We start from the raw sequence: 23,890 nt of genomic DNA, 5'->3' as shown, positions 1-23,890 counted from the left end.
AAGCAATTACAATAATTATAACCGTCCCCAGCTCGAGTGAGAATAATGCCGAGCGGACGTGTGTGATACGGCTTGTGAGGGATCAGTGGTTGGAGCAGACTCGCGCTGGAGGCGGAACCTACGGGCGCCTCGGCCCCTCGCGAAGCTTTGATTGACGCACAGAGAGGAGTAGCGGGCTGTGAAATTTGGCATTCCTGGCCAGAGGAGCTGAAATAATGGCATTATCCAGTGGGAGAGGGCCCACGTTTACTCCCCACACACCCACCCGACCGAAGCCCACTCAGAAGGGATCTGATTGTGCAGCCAGTCGGCAGAAAATGTTTGATCTAAGGCGGAGCATGATGGATCCGACGAAGGTTCGGAGCTGTGATGCCTCTTGACACAGAGAACGGCCGGTGACTCCGCCCGGACGGGACTGGAAGCGTCCAGTCGAGGTTCAGGACGCAAAGTTCGCTTGGCGGTTGACCACGATGCGTTTGGTACCGAGCTGAGCTTTGGTTTCCGTTAGTTTCCTTACTGTTCTCGTCTAATTTCTAAACGAACAGGAACAGACAATAAAGGAAACTGACTGTTCAAGTAACTAAGTTATTAAATGAGCGTGAGATCCACACCAACGCTTATTATTACCGTTTATTCTAAGGCTGAGAAATCAGGATGAGGTGTTTACGCACCAACGTGCCCAAATCACGAGAAAATATCATTTTTGTTAAACAGGATTCAGTTCTGACTAACAACAAGTGGCTTCATTCAGTTTTATTTGAGATTGAGGAAAGATTTTAAATGTTATTTCATTAAGAATCAAACATTATCACCAGCTGATAAAGTGTTCCCAAATTTCCCCTACACTTTCAAATAGTTTGGGACATAGAAAGAATATTTATATAAATTATATATGTATAATAATAATAATATTATAAGATATTCTCTCCAACGTATAGTTGTTGAAAATCAGCAACAACATGTCTAATGTAGGAAAAAGATATTTGGATTGTTGAAATGCTTTCGTCATCAAATAAACTTAATGAATAAACTTAGTAAGTAAAATGAAGTAAAATGATCAGATAAATATTTGACACATTTATCTAATTAAAGTTAACAAAATAAAGCAGAGTTCGAAAAAACGAATCACAGTTGATTAGACACAGTTTACATCATCTAACTGACAGAAATTGCAAATAACTTTCAATCATTAGCCAGTGATTAAGGTTTTAAGCATTTATTAATTATTCATGTTTTAGATTTGTTTATTTCAAAAGTTTGCATTTTACGATTTTTCACCTTCCTGCTGTTGAATATGATGACTGAAAAAACATAATTAATGATCTAATAAATTGTGAAATGTTTTACCCTGGAAAAACAAAAAAAAACCATTTCATTCCAATATTTTGTTTTAAGTTAAACGCCTAGCTGGGCTTTTTGTTGTGGAGTTTTTCAAATTAAAATATAAAACCATAATGTTTCAGGAATTTAACAAAAGTAGAGTATGAATAAAGTAATTTCATTGCAGTGGCTGTAAAGCGTTTCCAGAGATCTTAAAACCTTTTCTAAAAACAGGCCTAAAATAAGAGCAATTATTGTTATAAACATGAACAGAATTACTGTGAAAGAGCAGCTTTGTTTGAAGCGTTTCCTGTAATATACAAAACTAATGAGATCTCGTTTTTAAAAAGTTTTTTTTTAATTGAGTAAGAAGATTGATTCATATTCTCTTTTACCTTTTACAAGTATTTTGTCTGATTTCATTGAAAGAAAAACGTTTGTTAATAGAATACTTTTAAAGAAAAAACACCAGAAACTCAGATGTATTTAATAAGTAATAAACAGACATATAAATGTAAAAATAGCAGGTCCAGAAGAAAAGATTAGAGAAAAGGAAGTCTGATCTTTTGGGAAACGAGCCTTCGAGCGGCTTCTGGCTGCTGAACGGCCTGACTTTAACTGTGTGAGGTGTCGTAGACTGAGAAAAGCCTTTTAAACATGGGAGTCATTGTTCCCTCTGTTTTTTTCCAACCTCCCATCCTCCGAAAATGTACCTCCTTTCTTCCTCTGCCCTTTAACCTCTCCCAACCCCCCATCCCTCCATCTCACGTCTCTCTCCACATTTCCCCTCTCCTCTCACAGGCCGAAGACCAAACAACCATGATGGATCGTCATTGATAATTTCCCACCCGAAAAGAAAAAAGGAAAAAGCTTAATGGAGAGGTTTTCGGTGGGTGGGAAACGGGCATTCAGCTTTATCTTTTTCATGAAGTCGTGGCAGAGGAGGAAGAAGACCCCACCTCGAGCAGCCTGGCTCCACCACACAGGGCTCCCCCCTCCTCCCCCCCCAGCCGCCTCCTGCTTGAAACAGACTCTATGGACTGCATGCATGACATTCCAGCTGTGTGGGTGGCAGAGGCCTGTGCACACGGGGCTCCTGGAGCAACAGTGGAGGAACCTGGGCCCGAGCTCCACCGTCAGCACCTCCACCTCCACAGGAGCTCCGCTGACAGCGACCTCTCCGTTTCGCTGTTTGAAGAGCTGGGAGTTGACGGAGCAGGACACGCAAAGCCAAACACGCGATACTTCTATTTTCTTTGACACCGGCGCTCTGTTTGTGGAGCCCAGTGTGGCCGAGCATCCTCACGATGGGTTTATATCACTTTGACACGTCAACAACATGGAAGGAAAATAGAGCCAGCGTAGATGTGCAAAGCTACTCAATGTTATAGATCCTAGTTGTTATTAGTGATGAACTGAGTCGCGTTTAATTTGGGTGTAAAATCTGCCAAAGAACAAAAGTACATTCAGAGAGATGAAAGTAGAATGTAGTGTAAAATAAACAGCATCACAAGTCACTCAGTGAAGAACTCCTCTATGTGTATTTGGTTTCTTAACATAAGATCACTTTAATTTCTAAAAGTCTTAAGCAGTTGTGGTCTTCCTGTCCCATTAGACGTTTAAAAGTTCATGTGTAACAGTAATACTTTAGGGTCATGTCTATATTATAGCTTTAGTACTTTCCTTCCTACTGGGCTCAGAGGAAAATGAAAACCTAAAGGGAGAAGTGGCTACAATTATTAGATTTCATAACAATCATTATGGCGACTATAATTATTTGTGCTCATGCTGCTGTGGAAATGGCTTAAATGTGTGCCTTTTTTTCTAATCACATGTTGCATTAATTTATACTGACTCCTATTGCTTCTGCACCACCAACCTGTTATTCACAGTCTCTTTGACTTCGTGTGAAACCACTGATGCTTTTATCAGTGTTACTGAGTCGCACAATCATATCGAGTTCCGAAAACTCCACTTCCTCAAACCCACAAAACTTCCACTTCACAACATCCTCCATTAAATCAATTAGTCGCGATCCCACTGGATTGTTGGGGAAGTTTATTGAAGCCTCACATCTGCTGCTGGTCGACATTGATTTTTAACCACCGGCGATAAACAACCAGCCTCATCCATAACTCACAGCCGTTCATAAGTGAACGCGGGGCTTGTTTTTCACCCCTTCCACAGGGCGAGTGCATGAGCAGAGTCCAAAGGATGAAAAAAACCCAACCCCATTAACTGAACTTCAGAGGAATTCCTCACTTTACATACGGAATGCACTTTAGGTCAAAGGCCAAAGGGCCAGAGGGGAATCCACTCGCACCCAGTGAGGCAGGCAGAACTTATTTAAACAAGCCAGGAATGCCTGGATGGAGACGAAGGGGAAGGAACCTCTCTGCCATTAACGTGAGCAGGGGCCACCGCCAATAAATACCAGCACTTTTCAAATTACCTGCACCGACTGAGTTCACGTGCAGCCGACTCTGAAATGCACCGTGAGCGTATTCGCAAGTCGAACAGGGCGACATCTGCACCCGAGAAAATGAAACAATGCCTCGTGCAGCAACGCATTTCCTCTTTTTATGGTATTCACTCATTATTTGAAACTGATGCAACATTTTGCATGATTTTTTTTAACATTTCTTCAAAGTTCCACCAAACATCAGCCAACATTGGACTTTCCACAAAACCACAAAACCTGTTTGTTAGTTTCTCAATAAAGTTTCTGTGATGTGATGTTAAAAACCCATTTTCTACATGCAGTGGTTCAGTAACGGGCGCTGGCCTGTCACCTGTCTGTCTGTAATGACAGCATCGGTACAGACACGACTCATGCACGCCTTACACATGCACCCCCCCCACCCCCCCACCCCCCCCCCCCCCCCCCCCCCCCCCACCCCTTTTAGGACCATCTCGCCAGAATTTCCTACAAATGACGTGCTACAATCCACACATCCGTGGTGGAATTCTGTCCACTTCAGAGCTTCAAAGACGCGCAGGACTCGATGGCGGCCGCGGCCAATAGGTGAAAAGGGGTGGACCGCGCCTGCCTTGACCTCAGCGACCTTCTCCAACCGCCACCCACCCACCCAACCCACCCATCCACCCGGAGTGGTGCTCCTAGTGCACGTCACCCCCCACTTCTTCCATCCAGCAGCTGAAAGTATTAAACTGTCACTGCTCCTCATCTTTTTGCCCATTCTCCCTCATATTGGAGTTCATATCAAGTATTTTCAACATATAATTGAATTTTCTGGATGTCTTAATGCTTTTCTGCATTCGCCTTCCCGTTAACCAGCATTCGTTCACTTTATTCACTTCAATACGATTATCCACCGACCTGTTGGCTGCCGAGCTAAGGTCGTTTAAACACAGCCACTGCAGGGAAACGCAGAGAACAGTCAGGGCGATGGATTCTAGTCTCCGTCCACACGGCTCCTCTATAAACCATTGACTCAGCATCTTTACTCTGTCATTGAGGCCGCCATTTTCCCATGAAGGTCCACCAGGTCTGTCTGTGCTGCCACGCAGGAGCCACTTAGCGGCCTTTAATAATAAATGCATGTCCTTCACTTTGTTCCACTGCCTGATCAAGCCCAATTTTTGGTAAAGTCTGCAACTTTCCATCTTTTGAAAAAAGTCTCAGGATGAAATCTTTGAATGTTGTAGTTTGTATGTTGTTGGAGTTTTAGTTTAGTACGATGCTAGAACATGAAATGAACAATCGATTCCCTGTAGTTGAAACTACAGAGGATGCTGTTTGGTGAGCACAAAACTCTACATCAGGCCTTTTAGCATTTTCTTGTAGTATCTCCAGATATTTGTACTGCGTCGCCATCTGCTGGACGAGGCTGAACACACGTTCATGCAAATTGCAACGTCGCATGCGACAGTTAATCAAATTAGGACATGGAAGAAGGTTAGTGTGACATTTGACATCCACAGAGAAAATATAAGGCAATAATACACATTGAAATCAAATGCAGGTGTTTGTTTAGGCAAAATATTTTAAAGCTTTAAATCAGTGAAACATGTCATCTCTTCTAATAAACGACAAATAGTGATTTCAACACACAGTGAGTCAATGAATAGGACACGACGTATTACAGTTAGAGTCATGTTTATTTACAGCAGAATCCTGAACGGAGGGAAGGGGCTGAGGAGAGGGTCCAAAGGAGACAAAACGGTTCAGATCAAGCGCTTCAGGATTCATGTTTCACTACACAGTTCGTATTTTATTCACCAATTTTCTATACAGAATTCATTCAGTTGCAATGTCAACGCACCAACAGAGCCGTGGTCCTCTGCTGGAGGAGAGAGAGGAGGTGGAAAGAAAAACTGAGAAACTAAAACACTAAACAACAACCAGAAAGAAAAAAAAACCTTTACAAACAAGAGGGTAAAAACAAATCCATTTTCTATAAAAAAATCTTTGTCATCACCATGATAGTCATTAGTTATTTATATATGTATATAGACAAACACACACGCACGCACACACACGTGTGTATGTATATAAATCTATATTTTCTCGCCATGTCCATGAGGAGGTGATGAGGGCTTGTGATTCCACACTGTCAGAGTTCAGACGGCCGCTCTGAGCCTCAGGCCACACGTCCCAGTCCGTGAGTCGGCCAGCGCGGATCAATCGCAGTCTCTGACCGCTCGCCTTGTGCCACTCACTGATGCAAGCTCATAGGTCCAGTGCCTCGGTGTCGGCCAGCAGTAGCCCAGTAGTTCAAGAAATGGTACACTGTACATTTAACATGCACGGCCAGATAGCATAAAAAAGTAGAAACAAAATGAGGAGCCAGCAAACTTCATACATATTCTAGAGACGTCCCGCCACACGCCGACAGTCACTCCTTCCAGTAGACATTAGATATTAACTGACAAGCACCACAAAACAGCGATGGAAAATAAAGAGAGAGAGACCACAAGACTGTCAGGTACCAAATGAGGACAGTAAATCCAGGCTTTGATTTCTAATTTCCATTTCTGATTCATGAAGGGCATTAGTGATGTTCTCCCCTCCCCAGGTTCAAACATTTGATGATGTTATCTGATCCCACACACACGCACACACACTTAACTGCCCATCTCTGCTGGAACTATAACTACTGTAACTGACCCTCATCTCCCGGCTTCACAATAGTCAGGTCTTCATGGACTGAGGTGGAACACTGATGTTTACAGAGTTCAGATGAGATGTTCTGTTGCTTCTTGTTAACTTCACTCTCCAGAAAGAAAAAAAAGTGATCTGATGGAATCAAACAGGACAACCTTAGTGTTCCCAGGACTTCAAATACACAACACTTCAGTAGAAAACCCAGCATAATGTATGGTGCTGGTCCATGACAAAAGCAGTTTAAGTTATTTCAACATCTGTTTATTAGAAAACAAAAACAAACAAAAAAACACTGTTTACATTTTCACCTATGCATAGAAAAAAAAGAAAATAAAAAGGTTAATTGATGCTGCAGGTTTCAGTAATTTGACAGAAGTTTCCATTAGACAAGCTGTGTGTTCCAACACCCAGGTCAATGGAAACCTGACTATTGTCACTGCTTTAACAAGCTCATGATTTCAAATAAAAACCTACTAAAAGTGTCCACTCACCTGTTGCTTCTCTCACACACGCACTCTGACACAACACGCACTCTCACACCACACACACACGAGCAGGAAACTAACCTTGACATCGCCAGCCACCGATACAGATGTATTTGTTGCTGTTGTGTGTGTGTGTTTTTTCCCTCCATTAGCTACATTTCTATCACACCAGCTAACAAACTTTAGAAAACAAGCTGTGGATGATGAATACTAACTGTTTGACTAGACACAGCAGTAGCCAAAGCTCTAACACAGCTCAGCTGTTGTCTGGCGTCAGTTTCCCACCCTAATCAACATGCTCCGCAACACAAATACAAACTCAAGATACCGCAAATACATGTGTACACATATATACAAATAGAGATGCCCCCTCAAACACTGGGGGCAGCTTAACAATTTATAATGCATCATTTCTGTATATGCCAAGAATAAAACTTTTCTAAATAAAATACATAGTTATCTGTGAGGGTGGGGACAGCAGATGAACAGAGGGGAGAGATGGGCTGCAGAGAGTGTCAGAAGGGGAGGTGCACTGGACAGAAGCCATTGTGGAGAGATGATGGGTCACATGATGAAAGCCTTTGAGGGAGAAGAGGGAGACAGATGAACGGGGAAGACTCTTCTCCTTTACTGTGTCGCTAGTCCAAAGCACTGTCTCGTGCGACCGCAAATCCGTCGCTTCTCGGTTTGTTTACATCATTCCATATTAATAATATTAATAATAATAATAATGATAATGACCACAACAATGCTAAAAAAATATATATAAACCCCAGTCATGTCTCACAACTGTAAGTCCACAAAAAAGGGTGGAGGCCTGGCCGTTGAGTTCATGTGAGTCACTGATGATCTGAAATTAAAAGTGCAAAAGGGAGGAAGGAAAACGCAGAGGCGCTGTGTGGCAAATGGAGTGGGCCACGGGGTGGGGAGCGGCAAAGGACACCATGGGAAAGGGGAGGAAAAAAACTGAACAAAGCAGGGGAGGGGCTAAAAGAAAAGCAGTATGGTCAGGATGTGCTATATTGAAAAGGAAATAAACACAAATGAGGAAGAGGACATGGAACGGGAGGATGTGGGAACCAAGGATGAGTTGTGTTTGGGCGTTGTGATCCACACATTGGTGTCCTTCTGAGGGTTTTCACAGAAATTTGGTGGAAAGCATGAACGAGTGATGACGACATGGCCTCACTGTGAGTGTGCCCTCTCTCCTTCCCTCTTATCAAGGGTAGGGATCCACAGTCCTCCCCACGCTGCTGGTCTGTCCCAGGGTGCATCATACCTCCAGGAAGCGGGAGCTGCTGGTCTTGGCATGGAAGGGCTCAGACCACATGCGCCGCAAGTCCCCCTGTGGAACACAAGCATATGCTGAGTGATGAATCAATCGTTTCATGAAACGGCTAACAGGGTCGGCCAGGATGAATATGACTTTAGTAGTGTTTGAATAGCCTTTGAATGCCCTTCATACATAGGCTTAATTTGACCCTACAATGACTATCAAACTGTAACCCCCCAGCGTACCTTCAGGTAGGCCATAGTGAGCAGAGGCAGCAGGGTGAAGGGCACCAGGTAGAGCAACGCAGGCTGAGCAGCACGATGGATCCTAGAGGCCACAGTGGCAGTCAGCAGACCTGAGGACACACGTCACCACCATGTTTAACTGTAAAACTAAAACCACTCTGGAGAAACGTTTAATAAAAAGCAGCGAGAACATATCGCTTCCAAACAAATCTATCGCTAAGAGGAAAAGCTCCCCAGCCTTTCACATCCATCGGTTCATCCATCGATCGATTGCTTACCAACAAAGTATCCAATGAGAGTGCAGTGGAAATAAGAGACGCGCTGCATCCGTCCCGACATGTTTCCAGGTCCTGGGACTTCCCCATTCGCTTGCTTCTTATAGTTATCATAGCGCAGGACGAAGCATAACAGCAGCCCTGGCATCACAATGTCGCCTATTCCCAGCATTGAGAAGTGACTTCCTGTGGAGCTGCGTGGACAGAAACGTTAGAATGCATCAACACAGACTGCACAAGGTGACAGAAGATCACACCATGGTACAGTTAGCATGTGAACATGTAGAGCTTAAACTGGTTTAGGTTCACATTAGACACATTTAGGAGTGAATGAATAGTGTAAATGTTTCAGAGCACAAACACAGCAAAAGATTTTTGGAAGCAGGTGAGTGAATGACCGCCGTGTATGTAAAACCTTACCTGGGAAAGACCAGTTTTCCTGGTAGCGACAGGCGGGGAACATCACGGCCCATTCCCGGCCCCAGGTGGAGCTTCCTGGACAGGACGTCTATGGGATTTTCAGCAGGTTGGGTGGCAACTTTGACCATAACATTACTATTGAAGATGTACGCTGAGAAGAACACCTTGAGAGAAATAACAGGAAGTCATTTCAACAGCCACAGAATCCAAAGCGATGTTTTATTTCCACTGCAAACATTTTATTTTCTGCTGACAGTTAAATTATAAATTTTTATTCCTGCTGGTGCAACTGTCTGTTTATTGTATAATAATTTATTTTTGAGGCGATGGCTCCTAACATATAATATACCAAAGAGAAGAAATCCATTCACCTAATGCTTGTCTGTTACAACAGAGTCAGTGGGGAAATAAGAAGGCAGTGTTCTGGTGGCAGGTTGCTAGGAGCCCAATATGAGAAAGATGAGGGCCATTACAGAAAATGTGGTCACTGGCAGAACATAATCAGTATCTGTGTGTGAATATGAGACTATATCTGTAGTTTTACACAGTAAGGCCAATGAATAATGAAGTAATTCAAGAGGCCTGACGTGTGTGGTCACTCTTCTTTAATGAAAGTTTTGACTTTGCTCACATCGGCATCTACATTTTTAAATGATGCACTTTACAAGGGTCGTGTCTAAGATACAGCTTTTCCTCAATTAGCTGTCTGTAGCAGTGTGTTGTGTGCTGATGTAAAGAGGTTACATAAATACGGACGAGCCATGCGTTTTAATTTCTCTAATAAAATGAAGACTGACTTTCTTGTTTTGAAGCAGTCTAAAGTCCATTATTACATGTTGCCCTTCTTCTTAAGAGATTACTCGATTAATGTGCATGAATTTTCCTTTTATGAAGGCTGGGTTTTTGTAGGCAACCCCTTTATTTGTGCAGCCACAGCAGCAATCCTTTTTATTAAAGCTAAACAGTTTCTTAAAAAAATAAAGGCTTTCATAAACTAACTACTACTTACATTATTTAATATCAAGTCATAAAAGAGTAATATTTCTTGAGATTGCTAGTGCTGATGTAAGTCACAGCAGTGGCTTGTGCGTTAGCTGTAGTTCACCACCAGAGTGTTTCTTACCCAGAACACATCATATATGAGCAGCCCTGACAGCAGCAGACAAGACACCTTCAGACTGGGAAGCCGCACAAAGGCTATCATGGCGACACACAAACCCATGGCCAAAGCTAAGAACAGAGAGGGGAAAAACACAAGTCCACATTTAGCAGAAAAAAATAATTTCATGGGTTTCATTTATTTATTAGAATATTTGTTATTTTCAGTGACATCAATACGCTATTCGAGTCTGCACACGCTGCGTATGAGCATAAGACACAAAATGCGCTGACATCAAACAAAAGATGCGTCAGCCGTGCTTATATCCTAACTGCTACCAGTCTGTGGTTTCGATCATGAAACCTTGCTACACTGCATGAACATTAAGAAGAGTGCCAGTGAAATGATAAGTCAAAAACAAGAGATGCAGCCACCCACAGGTTTCTTCATCAGCATTTCAACGAGTTAAATGCAAATTGTGTTTTATATAGAAGCTGACTAACGCCAAGTATATTCTTCCTGAGCTAGCACACATAATAATAGTGTTGCAAAAATGTCCATATCATGAGTCACAAGTTCCTTTTTCCTTAGGAGACGATGAAAAGTCGAGACTCTTGACTTTGTTGAGGACAATTTTAGTTCTTTTTCTTAGTAGCATCGGTTTGGAGCTATGCTACGCACACATCACCCAACGCATTTATCTGAAGTGTGTAGTAGCCAGCAGTTAGGAAATGATAAATGCGTTGTTGTCATCTGTGGGTCCCCATGGCACACAACAGAAAATCCAGCAATTCACAAAACAACTGTTTGAAGTATGATGATAAAAACTGCCTGCAGACACGTTGACAAAAAAAAAGGACATACCGTCCATGAGAAGCCAGTGTCCTGTCAACACCCAGATGAGCACCAACATGACCGAAAGAGAGAAGGACAGGAGCTCAGCCAGAGTGAAACGTCCACAGCAGCCGAACGAAATCCTGCAACAGCACAAGGGAACGGATTCAAATACACTGAGTAGTACGGTTTTAAGACAACTAGACTGAGGGGACGGAGTGAGAGGGAATACAAATCGCTATACAGCCATCTGAAGACTTAACACACAATAGATTCAGGGTGGTCTTACTTGTTTTGTGGGGCGCAGGGTCTGGTCAGATACTGACACATTGGCAACAACAGGAATGCAAACGCAATTGTTGCAAGAACTGTTGAGAAGAACAGGGCAAAGAAGTGAGACCGAAAATAAATAGGAAACACTTTCCAGTTCCGTCTTTCAATAAGCCACACGAGAAGAAACTTGTCCCCAGAGACAACACCCTCCTCTATAACCTCAACAGACGCAGTATCAGAGCAGTAGTTACCTGCAGTGCAGATTGTGAAAACCACTTGTACTGAGTCAAAGAAGAAGAACATGACTAGCAGTGACACAGAGGCTCCTATTGGCAGAAACAGGGCCTGTGTGGAGTCTATAGTCTGAATACCTGCAAAATAAAGCACTGTGAGTTACAGATGTGACAGAATTACAAATGTGGCCACAAACAACAGCAAACCAATGAGTGATTTATGTGTGTGTAGCACTTACTGTTGTTTGTGTTGTTGTTATTGAATGACCCCGTTGTTGAGGGGTTACCATCCTTATCCTTCTCCTGATTCTCGCAGTCCATGTTTAATGATCTGCAGAAGGGCGGGGAGGAGCATGACAGTAAGTTTCAGCAATTAAAAGCCCACACGTAAGCTGTTTTTTATGAAGCATAAAGCTGTAAAGGTTTTACTTTTGTAATAAATAAATTTTTCCTAAAACATAATGTCCCTGTGCATGTAAATCATTCTGTGAATGAAGGACTACTGAGTGGTGTTTGACAGTTTTTTGGTGTGGGGAAGTTGGATTAAATTAAATTTAAATCTGTGTCCTCTGTCCTGATGACTGAGTAAAACAAATGATGTAAAGACAATAATAGACAGAGCTGGATGGATGATTAATAAAGCTTGAGGCATAACACCAAGTAATTTTGTGGAGCACCTTAGGTTAAAAGAACATGATGTTCAAGCCACGTATCGGTACGAGAATGTAATGATGCGAGTTGATAAATATGATCTTCTTTGTGTTTCTAGTTCATGTGTTGAGGCAGGTGATTCTGGGCTGGGCAGGTGCTGACAGGTTATAGTGAAGATAGTAGCAGCAGTACAAAACTACTTCTACTACTACTTCGCATTAGTTATGTCAGAAGTTCATTATTACTTTATTGGCGAAATGATGTTTCATCTGGATATTGAGCTTTATTACAAAAAGGTAGTGTGGAGCTCTTTTATTATAAATTACATCGCAGCAGTAGTAGGAGAAGAAGAACCCACATCATTCACTTCAATAATAACATAATAAGTATGAATAACTCACACAGAAAAACTGCTGTCAAATAAACAGAACCCAGAGAACAGACAGGGACAAGTTTAAGAGTCTCTAAACTTAAACTAAACCTGTCTAGCCCGACTGGCTCAGATACTAAAAATAATTCATTGTCCTTGTTGGTTTCTTCCTCCTTACACCTACAGTGACACAATGCCAAAAAATGTAATGACAACAGTGCAATGATCAACAGGAAACTAGTCTTAACATAGAAGACACTTACCGTCTCACAGTAGTCCAAGCACTAATTGCTCAAATACTTGCTACTTGATATACTCATATACAGTCGTGGCCAAAGGTTTTGAGAATTACATAAATATCAGAAATTAGAAAACTTGCTGCTCCAGTTTTTATAACAGCAATTTGCATATACTCCAGAATGTTAAATTTCAGTACATCACAGAAAAAACGGAAACAAAGATCTAAAAGAAACTTCAACAAACTTTGTGGAAACTAGTATTTGTGTCATTGTCAAAACTTTTGTCCACGGCTGTACAGTACCTGGTACTTGCTTTACCTTATCTGCTTCAGTTTCAGGATCACGGCGTTTGACAGCCCGACTCACTTTCACAACTTACTGAACAGTGGAGCTTTTACAATGAAAGTCAAAACACCATCTGGAGGAATTTATCGATTTCTACAAAGTGGTAGAGTAAAATTTGGCAATGTGCTTAAAGCACTGCCAGCGAAATTAAAACAAGTTCTGCAAGTGTTGCGATCGACTCGCTTTCACTCGCTGTATGATGAGATGCACTACTGCCAATATCCTTCTGAAGCAGCTGAAACCCTTTGCCAGACGTTTTAACCCGAGCTTTGCAGGTTTGTAAATGCGAGATTTGGACTAAAGTTACAAAACTTTATTTCACTTAGTCTTAACATAAATATATTATGACTTATAAGATTAAAAAAGAGCAAAACACTCTCGGTGATGTGCACAGAACATCCATTTTCTGTGATAATGATATACTCACCATGTCTGTTTCCATCCAATTCTTGATTTTGACCAAGCATTAAAACATTTTATTCCTAGTTATTGAGGATATGTTTAAAGATTCTGCTGCATGGAAAAGCTGTAAATGCGTCTTTTCCTGAGAGCATAACAGATGAGCTCACTGCAAACTGCTGCTTTCACAAAGCCTTACGATTAGATGGTTGGCGTGCTTATGTGGCAAACCATTATACTGTCTTATTTATTTATTGTATTTATTTAATATCACTCACCTGAAGCTGCCATAGACGATGAGAAGGATGGAGATGAGGAAGGTGGACACCTGGCTGGAGTCAACTAGGGAATATGCCCTAAAGAGGAGAGAGGAGACACAAACAGTCAGCACAAATTCTGTCTTGCATAATAACAAATAAAAAAAAAGTTTGATGATTAAACTGAATATTGTCTAATTTTTAACAATACAATGGCAACCAGCAAATGATTAATAGATTAATTTAACTTTATTAATGTTATTTATTGATGTAGCTATCCCAACTTCAGAAGCAGTAAACTGACGCAACAGTTTCCCCAGACTCACCCCCCCAGAGTTCCATACTTCCGTATATAAAACCGGAATACGTTTTAGTTGTACAATTTAACTTGTCATACATCATATGTAAAAAGAACAGAGCTTAATGAATCAGTTCAGATTCTGCCCTGACAATCTCACACTGGTTCTGGCAGTTTTATAACAAAAAATCTAAATGTCTGTACACATATACAAGCCACAGCTCTCAGTAGAAAAAAATACTCCGACCACAAGGACTGATATGCAGGGTGGGGCAAATTCCAGCAGGAATTAAAGATTGTTGCTTGCCGCTTGTGTGTAACAGCATAAACAAACCAAGCAGAGGCCTCCTGATTTCACAAAGTGGCCTAAACTCTGAACTCTAGATTCTTTATAGATGAGGAACTGGTTCTGCACTGGCTGCTTCACATGGTTCTCCTCTTCATTCGTGTCCAGAACTGATTATAATGCATAAAAGATGATGCTTATGCAAGTCTTTCCTGCATCACGAAGTGCAATAGAGCCATACCGTTGCAAGCCCACTGCAAATACTAACCTTTAATGACTATGTATCTAAAGTATCACAAAGAAAAGACAAAAATTTCCTGGACAAATCTAAAATCCTCTTGACCTACATACAACTCACCCAATTTGTAGATGTTATTGGTCTTTGTAAAACAGACTAGACTAAATAAAAGAAGAGCTGAGGAGGAACAATACATTTCCTCCTCTCAAGGCTGCTCCTCAGAGTATCTATGAGCTTCGGCCTTCAGATAGTTGGCCCACTGTCAGGCTAGATGACGTCCCATGTCTTGACAGAGCACGACTATAGCTTTAGGCTCTGTGACTTTCTAGCCTCTCTGAAAAAAAATGCGCATTTTAAAATTACAGAATTATGTGATGTCAGTGCATTTGATAACCAGTGCTGTAAACCAAGTGTTCTAATTTCAGTGATCTTCAGCACTAACTTGACTAACATCCTTGCAACAAAAGCTTGTTTCTAAAGAAATGTGAAGTGCTGCAATCTCTGACTTTGTTAATTAACGCAGCGTAAAGAAAAAAAATACCATAAAACAGCACGATACAAAAGACAATTAAGTTATTAAAGCTGGTCTTGGACTGTATTTGTGGTGTGTTGTCCTACAAAAAAAACAAGTAATTAGAAGGAAATCCTACACATTTTAACATTTAATGCTTTTTTTCTTTTGTCTTGTGTATTAGGCTTCAGTTCATCTTTTTTAAAGGCTGAAATAACATATCAAGAAGACAAAACTGATGTCTTTGTAATAGGTTTCATCATGATTTTCAATGGGGTGAAAAAATATTAATTGAGACAATGTCTGCCAGGATGGATGGTCTCTCGCGTATAACCACCAGGACACATAACCAAACTCCCTCCCTTTTGGCTGCTGTGAGGTGACTGCTCTGTTACTGAAATATTAACAAAATGTATCATTACTACAATCTGTTTTCCTCCAAGAACTGGCAGAAATAAAAAAATCTAGTGGAGATGGGACAACTTTCATCGTAATGTAAAAGGTACAGGACACACTACAGGATTTGCATGCAGTTTACTGTTGAAACAGGAAACCGAGTCACCGCTCCAAAACAAATCTAGGACCTGATCTTCGACTTTGACGAACAGACAACTAGTGACTGAAAATGTGCTCTGCAGGGATCATCTTCAGAAATGAAATTTACAATGTGGCCCATTATTCTTGACCCAAGATATTGACCTCTAACAATACAGCAAATCTTAAATTCTGAGTCAGGCAAGCGCCTCCTTATTGTCGGCATTACCCATGACGGATATATGTCTTTATCAAAAAAGTGACCTTGCTCCTCTACACCAGTGATGTCACCATCTCACTGTCAACACAGCAAGCACACAGACCGCTAGTTTAATCTACCACAGACCTAATTCATATTCTAGCACCGAACTGGTTCGTCTGAATTCTGTGCACAGAAGCCTGTAGAACATGGGTGAGATAGATGAATGGAACATTTAAAAACAAAATACAATCCCGGGCTGTTGAGGGCTGGATGGCAGCCCAAAGTGCCATAAGACGCCCTTGTTCGCTGACAGACTAGGTTTTCAATAACACAATTCCAATACCGTCCTCCATCAGACCAGTTGCATGCATGATTTGACCACTAAGGGCTGGGTCACTGCGCTATAATGAAGAGTTCTGCAAATGCTGCCACTGTGAAATATGCCACTTAACGGCGAGTGTCAAAAAATAATAACCTACTGAAGTTTGTCTGCACACAAGCAGACACATTATGAGCCCCCCAACTAAAGTTTGTATTAACTTTATTTACGATATTGTTAAAACCAGAAACTGGGTGGACTCATTGCTGGACTTACAATTTAGGATAAAAGGTTGATCTGATGCCACTAACCCAATCATGGACGTATGGCCTTTTTGTGGAATTTGTCAAAATTTGAATTGGGAAAAATAGACAAAAAAAAAAACAACAAACAGATGGGAGGACAGGCACAGTCCCAGATGTAGTCTGACACAACAGCTGAGATGTAAATGCCACTTTTAGGAAGGTCTCATTAAGCACAGAATACTATTAGATTCTTAACAATCGTCTTTCTTGTTCTTCTGGTCTTTTTCAAGTTTGCAATATTACTTAGTCTAAAGTCCTAACTAAGGTTTAACTTATGAAACAACCTGTTAAACAAGAGGTGAATGATTTGTCACGAACAAAGAAGACATTTTCATATTTCATATCTTACTGGTACATCGGTTACAAGCAGTTACTTAATCAAGCTTGTGGATAGTATAGGTTGAACACTGATTATCAAGGCAAAACCAAGGCAAACAAAAGCCAGAGTTACAAATAACAATTACATGAAAAGGTGCAGTGTCAGAATTTATATCATGATTAAAAGAATTTTTTTGTCGTCAACTCTAAATTTAAATTCCAAATCCAGATTGAAAGTTTTCATAAGTATGTTTATGGGACGCTGGTCCAAAACATTAAAAAACAATTAATCAGCATCTGGCATTTTTTGAAAGGTAAAAAACATAATAACCACAATAGGCTGCCATAATTATTATTTCTGGGTGCTGTCCGTTGTTGTGTATTTACACAATTTCATCTAAAATTTGATTGCTGACAAACACTGAAACAAAAAGTGAAACAATTAACTTGGCCAAAAACAGGCACCAAGAATCAAGAATTCAAAGCTACTGGTTCTTTTGAACCTAGGGGTGTCTATAACAAACAGTACATTCTGTAGTCTACCTATTTATCTAGGTATAGGAGGCATTAAATGAATACTGCATGTGGCAATTGAAAAAAAACACTGCTACCAAACACAGCAACCAATCAAATGTTAGCATGAACACTGTCATTAGAGACATGTGTCCACAAAAAAGCTGATGAATGCCTACAAGCATGTATGATGTGGCACTAGCCTGCATAGTTGTAAAAGCATTGTGTGCCTGCTTCCACCCCAGACACTGGGAACTAAGCACCCTTCTTTGAACTGTGCTTGTCGATATATTGGCAAGCTTGTTGCATACGTAACACGTTTGCGCAGCTCATTTAGCAATTTTCTGATTCGGCTTCTGTATTTGCTCATCTGTAGTATCATGGCATGACAATTTCAGGACGAGTACTGGACTTGTGGGTGATGGGGTAATATCTGTAAAAACACTATTGCAAGGATTAACTGTGGGACACATTTACCATAGCGAGAGTTTACTCTTGTTGTATTATAAGTATTATATGAAATGATTGCATATAGCCTTGTTAATTTCTGGCATAATATTTATGTTTCCTTTTATCAACCCTGAACTTCTCAGACTCAAACTAAGTAAAAGGTCAACATCTACATGTTTTGCCATTCTTACTGCAAAAGTGATGGTTACAACATGCATGTGAGCAACTTTTGCAGCTTCTGCCCGGTGCTTTCTCCCTTCTCGCGCTTTGGTGGAGGTCAACAGTTTTACATTGCAATTAACTTGGCTAAGCCTAACTAACAACTCAAAGACTCACTTCAGACAGTGTCACCATCTGGCATTCCTACTTCCCTCTTGTTTGGACACAGGAAATACAAAGCTTGGTGTAAATGCATAACGAACACATTGTACGAGGAATGTAATCCGACCAGATTGACCACATCTGGAGGTCTAGATTACACTGTGACCAACCTTCAGTGGACGTATAAATGCCCGTATACTTGCCATATTTATAGCACCTTTCCGGTGTAAAGCCCATGTGTGCTTCCGTTTGTTTCCTGGAGCTCTGTATGGATGATTACTTCATCTGTGTAATCTCTCAGCCTTACAGCCACATACCCCATACAACTCTGAAAAACCATTTAACTTCCTTGCTTCTACCTCTTCAATCAGAAAATAAAACATTTGTTTTTGTGCTAAACTCAAGTTCAAAAAAAGTAACAAGGCTCACAAAACAATTTTAAATACCATTGGCAGTTCTATACAAAAACCTTTCATCTTACAGTCCTCCCTCTTTCATAGGATTTAGTATAAAATACGGAAATGTGTTACTAGGTCAGGAAATTTCATGTATACTGTTAACACAACTTCTAAGCTTTTGGTCGGTTAGTGACATATAAAACCATCACACATTTACCACTTGTCAGACCGAGATAAGATACAACTTTATGCAAGTATCCCAGTTAGGTAAGGACCTGCTGATGGACAGTAAAGTGTAAGAATAACCATTATGTGAGTGCTGTAAGCAATGTACTGCACGCACGCACGCGCACGCACGCGCACACACACACACACACACACACACACACACACACACACACACACACACACACACACACACACACACACACACACACACATAAAAGAACGTTCACTCTTTTCAAACTGTCTTAATTAAGTTCAGCTAAAGCCTAAAATAGTAGCGATACGCAATGATATTTAAAAACATTAATGATTATTAACAACAGGATTGCTTCCCCTAATCTGTAATAAAACAGGTTTGTTGACAATCTACCAGTCACACCAAAAAATTACCATAAAATGATGTGCTCACAATACAGGAAATATAAAGTACCAGTATTTATACAAATTTCAAAAACATGTAGACTGGTAATAAATAAATCACTATCTAGATACATATGTTTTTTCCAAATTTTATGTTAGACATATATAATAAGAGTCCAACTTGTGTATCCATCCGAAAAACTATTAATAAAATGTAATCTGCCCGCACTGAGCGAGTTCCTCCTCTTATTAAAATGTACCTAATTGAATAGCTTTGCCAACCTTGTGACAAAATATTCCTGAGAACTATGAAGGGCAGTAACCCATTCTCATAACACAAGTAAAAATAGTAAGTAAACAACACGAGCATGTAATTTACAAAAAATCCTTTTTTAACGCAGATTAAAAGATGGAATCTCTACCCACTGAAAAGAATTAATATGATATGAAAGGAAACTACAGAAAGGTTTGTTGTAATAAGCTGTCAAAATGTTGACTATAAATAAGATTAACAAACGACACTGTATAAAAACACAACTCCTACAGCTCCCAAACAGCCTGGTTTTAAAGATTCATTGGATTTGTCAATTAACACACGTGACTGTAGTAATATAATCATAGTATCAGATTTAGAATAATCTAACCCTTGTTACAGAATCAAACCAGCACAATTTTGTCCTGGCTAATAATCTAGGCCTCAACAAAGTCAGGTCATTTTCATTCAGGGAGACACCGCATTTCACTGATCACTAGTTTCTCTCTGTCCTAACAAGAACATTCATTAATAACGTTAAGACTTCTTCTTCAAATGTATAACCAGCAGTGTAGGTTTATGTGACAACGCTATGATCACGGTAAAACTGCATTTTGGACACGACAGCGATGCCAGTGATTCCAGCTAGCTTAGCTCCACGACAGAACCTTTGTTATTGTGTGAAGCTGCTCGACGTCGAAAGCTAGTCGTCTAATCTGCTAACGCTAATTTGTTGGCACAGCTAACATGAACTAATCTGCTCGACACAGACGTGCACAGTTGTGCGTGTGGCGTTAAAATCCGTTTTGCGGAAATTAAAGCAAGCAATATTAACGAAACTGGATTTTGGTGTGTGGCTAACCTGGTAGCTACGCAGCTAGCTATTAATGCTAAGACTCTCTTACAATAGCCCCATTGGATTTGACCGAAGCCGTGCTAGCACAGCATCAGCTGGTGCGGCTGATTAGCCGCTACTAGCTAACCAGTCAACCTGAAGCAGCAGTTAGCAACACCAGAACTAGAAGAAAATGTCACCGTAATGAGTGACATTATGCTTTCTTGATGACAGTAAAGAGTCAGAAACAAGAGCCGTGTACTCGTGTGTGTCGTCAAAAAGGGAATGCAGTCTTAATGCTCTAGCGTCTTATCATTCAGCTTTGCCTTTAGCAACAACTAGCACAGACAGTTGCTAGCGCCCGTGCGCACTCACCAGGATGAGTAGCCCTGCTCCGCCATAGCGCCGAAAACAGTGGGTGCTGCGACTGTGGCTAACACAGATTCAGGTCCCGGTAGGAGCCCGTGGAGACCTCGGCGAGGTTTTGCTGCTTTTCCTACACAATCCGACGTCCTAGCTGTTACTTTTCGGTGATAACATGATGAAACATCCCGGCGGCAGCTAGTAACCACTAGCTGAATATATTGCAATCGAAACGGGAATGATGGTTTGCTATCGTTGGTGGACAAGACAAAGCACCGAGAAAGATACAATGATGTTATTCTCGTCGGTTTTGCGAATGTCCTGCCGTCACCCCGCCGAGAAGGCTCGGTCTCCGACGATGCTACACCCACTGTAAATCCATATTCAGCACGACGTATCCAGGATAATATCGGAGATTCCTCAAGTCTGCACCCCTAGCTGTTATGGAAGACGCTCAGCTTTGTTTTCTATGGCGAGAGTCGAGTCGCGGGGACGCGCACATTCGCCCTGCTGTAGAGGCTTACAAGTAGGACGTGCACTGAAACGCTCGCACTGCTCGCCTCAGTTGGCAGCGTTGCAGCCTATCATACACACCTACAACTGAAGCCGGGCGCAAAATGTGTTTTTATAATAAACGATTACGCTGGCCATTATTTCATTGCGGACATGGGTTATTTTAATTGCTGGAATATAAGAAAAACGGATTAACCCTCAACCATAGTAATTTGAATAAATACGGTGGAAGATTGTTACAAACATTAATCACTGCATTAATAGTGACGAAGCGTTCAAATTAATTTACGTTAGGCATAATAATTCACAATGGCCGCACCATTTTTAAAGTTCTAATTAAATAAGTTGTGGCTCACATTTAGACTGTTCAGTGTAATTATAAAACAGTACTCATAAGACGTAGTTGTTCCATGGAGGTCACCACCGTGACTCATGTTCACAGCACCAACTGCACTGTGTAACCCTCCCTGACATCAGTGGGTCGTTCAGACACTTCAACATATGGCCAGGAGGAGTCAGAGCCAAACCTAGACTCCGGCATCTTATTTATTAGCTTCTCTGACTGTGACGTCACTCAGTTGGTTTGATCCTGACTGACATCTGAAGAACTGTACAGTAGAAACAACAATCTGTCTAATCTGTTCGTTAGAATTTGGGCTGTTCAGTTGGATATTTTGGTTCATATGATGGTGAAAGAGAAAGATTTCACCTATTTCCTGTGTTTTAAAATTGCAGAAACAACTTTCTTTTAATAACGGCACAGACTGATGAACAGATAATTTGTTTATGAATAAACATAATCAATAGAAAAAAGTAATAATTAGAATGCTGTTTTAATGGATATGAAGGAAATAATTAAAGGCTACATGCAAATGTTATTTTGGTGCACACTGGTTGTGTTCAGTGTTGACCATTCAAATGACACATACAGTACAGTAGGCAGTTGTTTGCAGAATAATGAGTCAATGTTAACACAGTATGTTCAGCCGAGCTGTGCTTCACAGCAGTGGAGTGAGAGCCTGTAAGGTGCTGGTGTTAAACGGTGGCACTGATCAAAAGCATATACTACACTAGTCAATGCATCACTGAGTCATACACAGGGTCAGAACATCACCCGACAATACGTCTGAGTGGTTTTCTAAATATACAGATGCAAATATGAGAGCATCTAAAGCAATGTTAAGGACAACAGAATCCTTTGTATGTTATTTTGGGCGATACAGCAAACAACATAATAGAATTTCCTATTCTGTGAAAGTCTAAAAGGAAAAGAAAATGTGCACACTGTTAAAATGTGCACTGGTCAGAGACACTGTAAGGTGTCTGCACTAATTCCACTGGAATAAATAATTGCACCTGACAATAGAAAATTGTTAGTCAGAGCTGAGCTGATACCAGACAGTCCTGTAGATAAAGATGGCATTAGGGTTTAGAAAGGGGTCAATGGGATTCCCTCTAGTCAGAGTGTGGGGATTACCAAAGTCTGCCACCAGCTTCTTTTCTTACAGATTATGTACAATCTGTTCTGAACAACACAGCGTTATATTCACAAGATACAGTACAGTGAGCTCAAAGACATATAAACTTTAATGTATCCTGGGAAACTAATTTAACTGGACATCCATGTGTTATATCCAACAACAATCTGCAGCTTGAGTTACAAATTCTTGCTAATTACGGTTTATTTAGGACAGTTTGAAGCTCAGCTGCTGAAAAAGAAGGCTGGTCTGTAGTTTTTGGTTTTTACAGTTGCCTCATTTAAACAGTCAGTAGAAGAAATTTCTTCCTAAAACTCTATCACAGAGGATTCTGGCTTTTACCAAGTCAATTCCTATCTGGGAATCCTTGGGTAGGAATAGTCCTCACACTCAAAAACAAACAAACATACATTACATTTATTGGTGCAAAATTGTTGTCTACATGTTTCCTGTTATTAAAGTTCTTCTGTTCTTTAAAGAATAATCTACCATCAGGAAATAATAAACACTAGCACTTCCTCAGAAACACCACAGCATCCTGCCTCAGTCCTGGCATCAGACAGCAGATTCGCTCTTTGCTCGCAGACACTTAGATTGGACTGAAGTGTGAAGCTTCTAAGCATAGAGCCATTGTTTCAGAGCGACTCATGTTTCATTTCCGTTGAAGTCTGCTGATCCACTGAGTAAAACTTTTCGACATCTGTGTGAGATCCCTCAGTGTGTTCACAGCTCTGTGGTCCAGTGCCCTTTAATGGGCACTTTGCACCTTTGCTAAATAGGAACAACTAAATCATGCACTCAACTTATGAGACAGTGAAGTGATACAATATAAGAACAGTGTGGGCAGGTCTGCAGTCTAAGTCTAACAGCCCAACAAGAAATATGACATTAATCTTATAATTATTCTCATGTAAATAAAATAGTTGATAAGCAAACAAGGCCCTATTATAATAACTACTGTACATACTTGCTCCTGCAAAGCTACAGAAGTTGAGTGAGTTCAGAGCTGCCTCATGTACACACAAAGATGTGATGATTTACAGCTTTAGAGGCTGAAGGCAAATTGAGGAGGATCAGGACAGCAGATGCAAATAAACAATACTAAATTCCCCTACGTTCTTATTTGGGCGTATCTGTGATAAGTTGTTAGAAATAGACAAATCTCTTGAAAGGTTATTTATGTGGCTCGGACCACAAACTCGAGCTGGACATAAATGCTGCATGGAACAAACAGCAGTAAGAGTTAAGTCACTACTGAGTACTGAAGCACGCGTTTTAAAATCAAATCACATTTCTGAATTATATTAGATTAGTGTACAAAGAA

At 40.8% G+C, this 23,890-nt stretch overlaps 1 protein-coding gene across 2 annotated transcripts in view; it reads right to left on the bottom strand.

The window, feature by feature from the left end:
• Positions 1-5,423: 5,423 nt before the first annotated feature.
• Positions 5,424-23,890, bottom strand: part of sppl3 (signal peptide peptidase 3) — a 57,144-nt gene continuing 38,677 nt past the window's right edge. Inside the window, exons 1-11 of one of the 2 annotated variants that reach the window (XM_029169005.2) lie at positions 20,588-21,133; positions 13,868-13,945; positions 11,825-11,916; positions 11,604-11,723; positions 11,369-11,447; positions 11,110-11,222; positions 10,270-10,376; positions 9,147-9,310; positions 8,730-8,920; positions 8,452-8,561; positions 5,424-8,278 (exon numbers count right to left, since the gene is read on the bottom strand). In XM_029169005.2, coding sequence (XP_029024838.1) covers positions 8,207-8,278; positions 8,452-8,561; positions 8,730-8,920; positions 9,147-9,310; positions 10,270-10,376; positions 11,110-11,222; positions 11,369-11,447; positions 11,604-11,723; positions 11,825-11,916; positions 13,868-13,945; positions 20,588-20,613 — 1,152 coding nt within the window. In that variant the 5' untranslated portion in view covers positions 20,614-21,133 and the 3' untranslated portion in view covers positions 5,424-8,206. Of the gene's footprint in view, positions 8,279-8,451; positions 8,562-8,729; positions 8,921-9,146; positions 9,311-10,269; positions 10,377-11,109; positions 11,223-11,368; positions 11,448-11,603; positions 11,724-11,824; positions 11,917-13,867; positions 13,946-20,587; positions 21,134-23,890 lie in introns of those variants that run through there. The other variant, XM_029169006.3, reaches the window with a different exon arrangement.

Source organism: Betta splendens, chromosome 12, assembly GCF_900634795.4.
Source record: "Betta splendens chromosome 12, fBetSpl5.4, whole genome shotgun sequence".
NCBI lineage: Eukaryota > Metazoa > Chordata > Actinopteri > Anabantiformes > Osphronemidae > Betta > Betta splendens.
The sequence above is the reverse complement of the archived record's forward strand: the minus strand, read 5'-3'. Positions and strand labels throughout refer to the sequence as shown.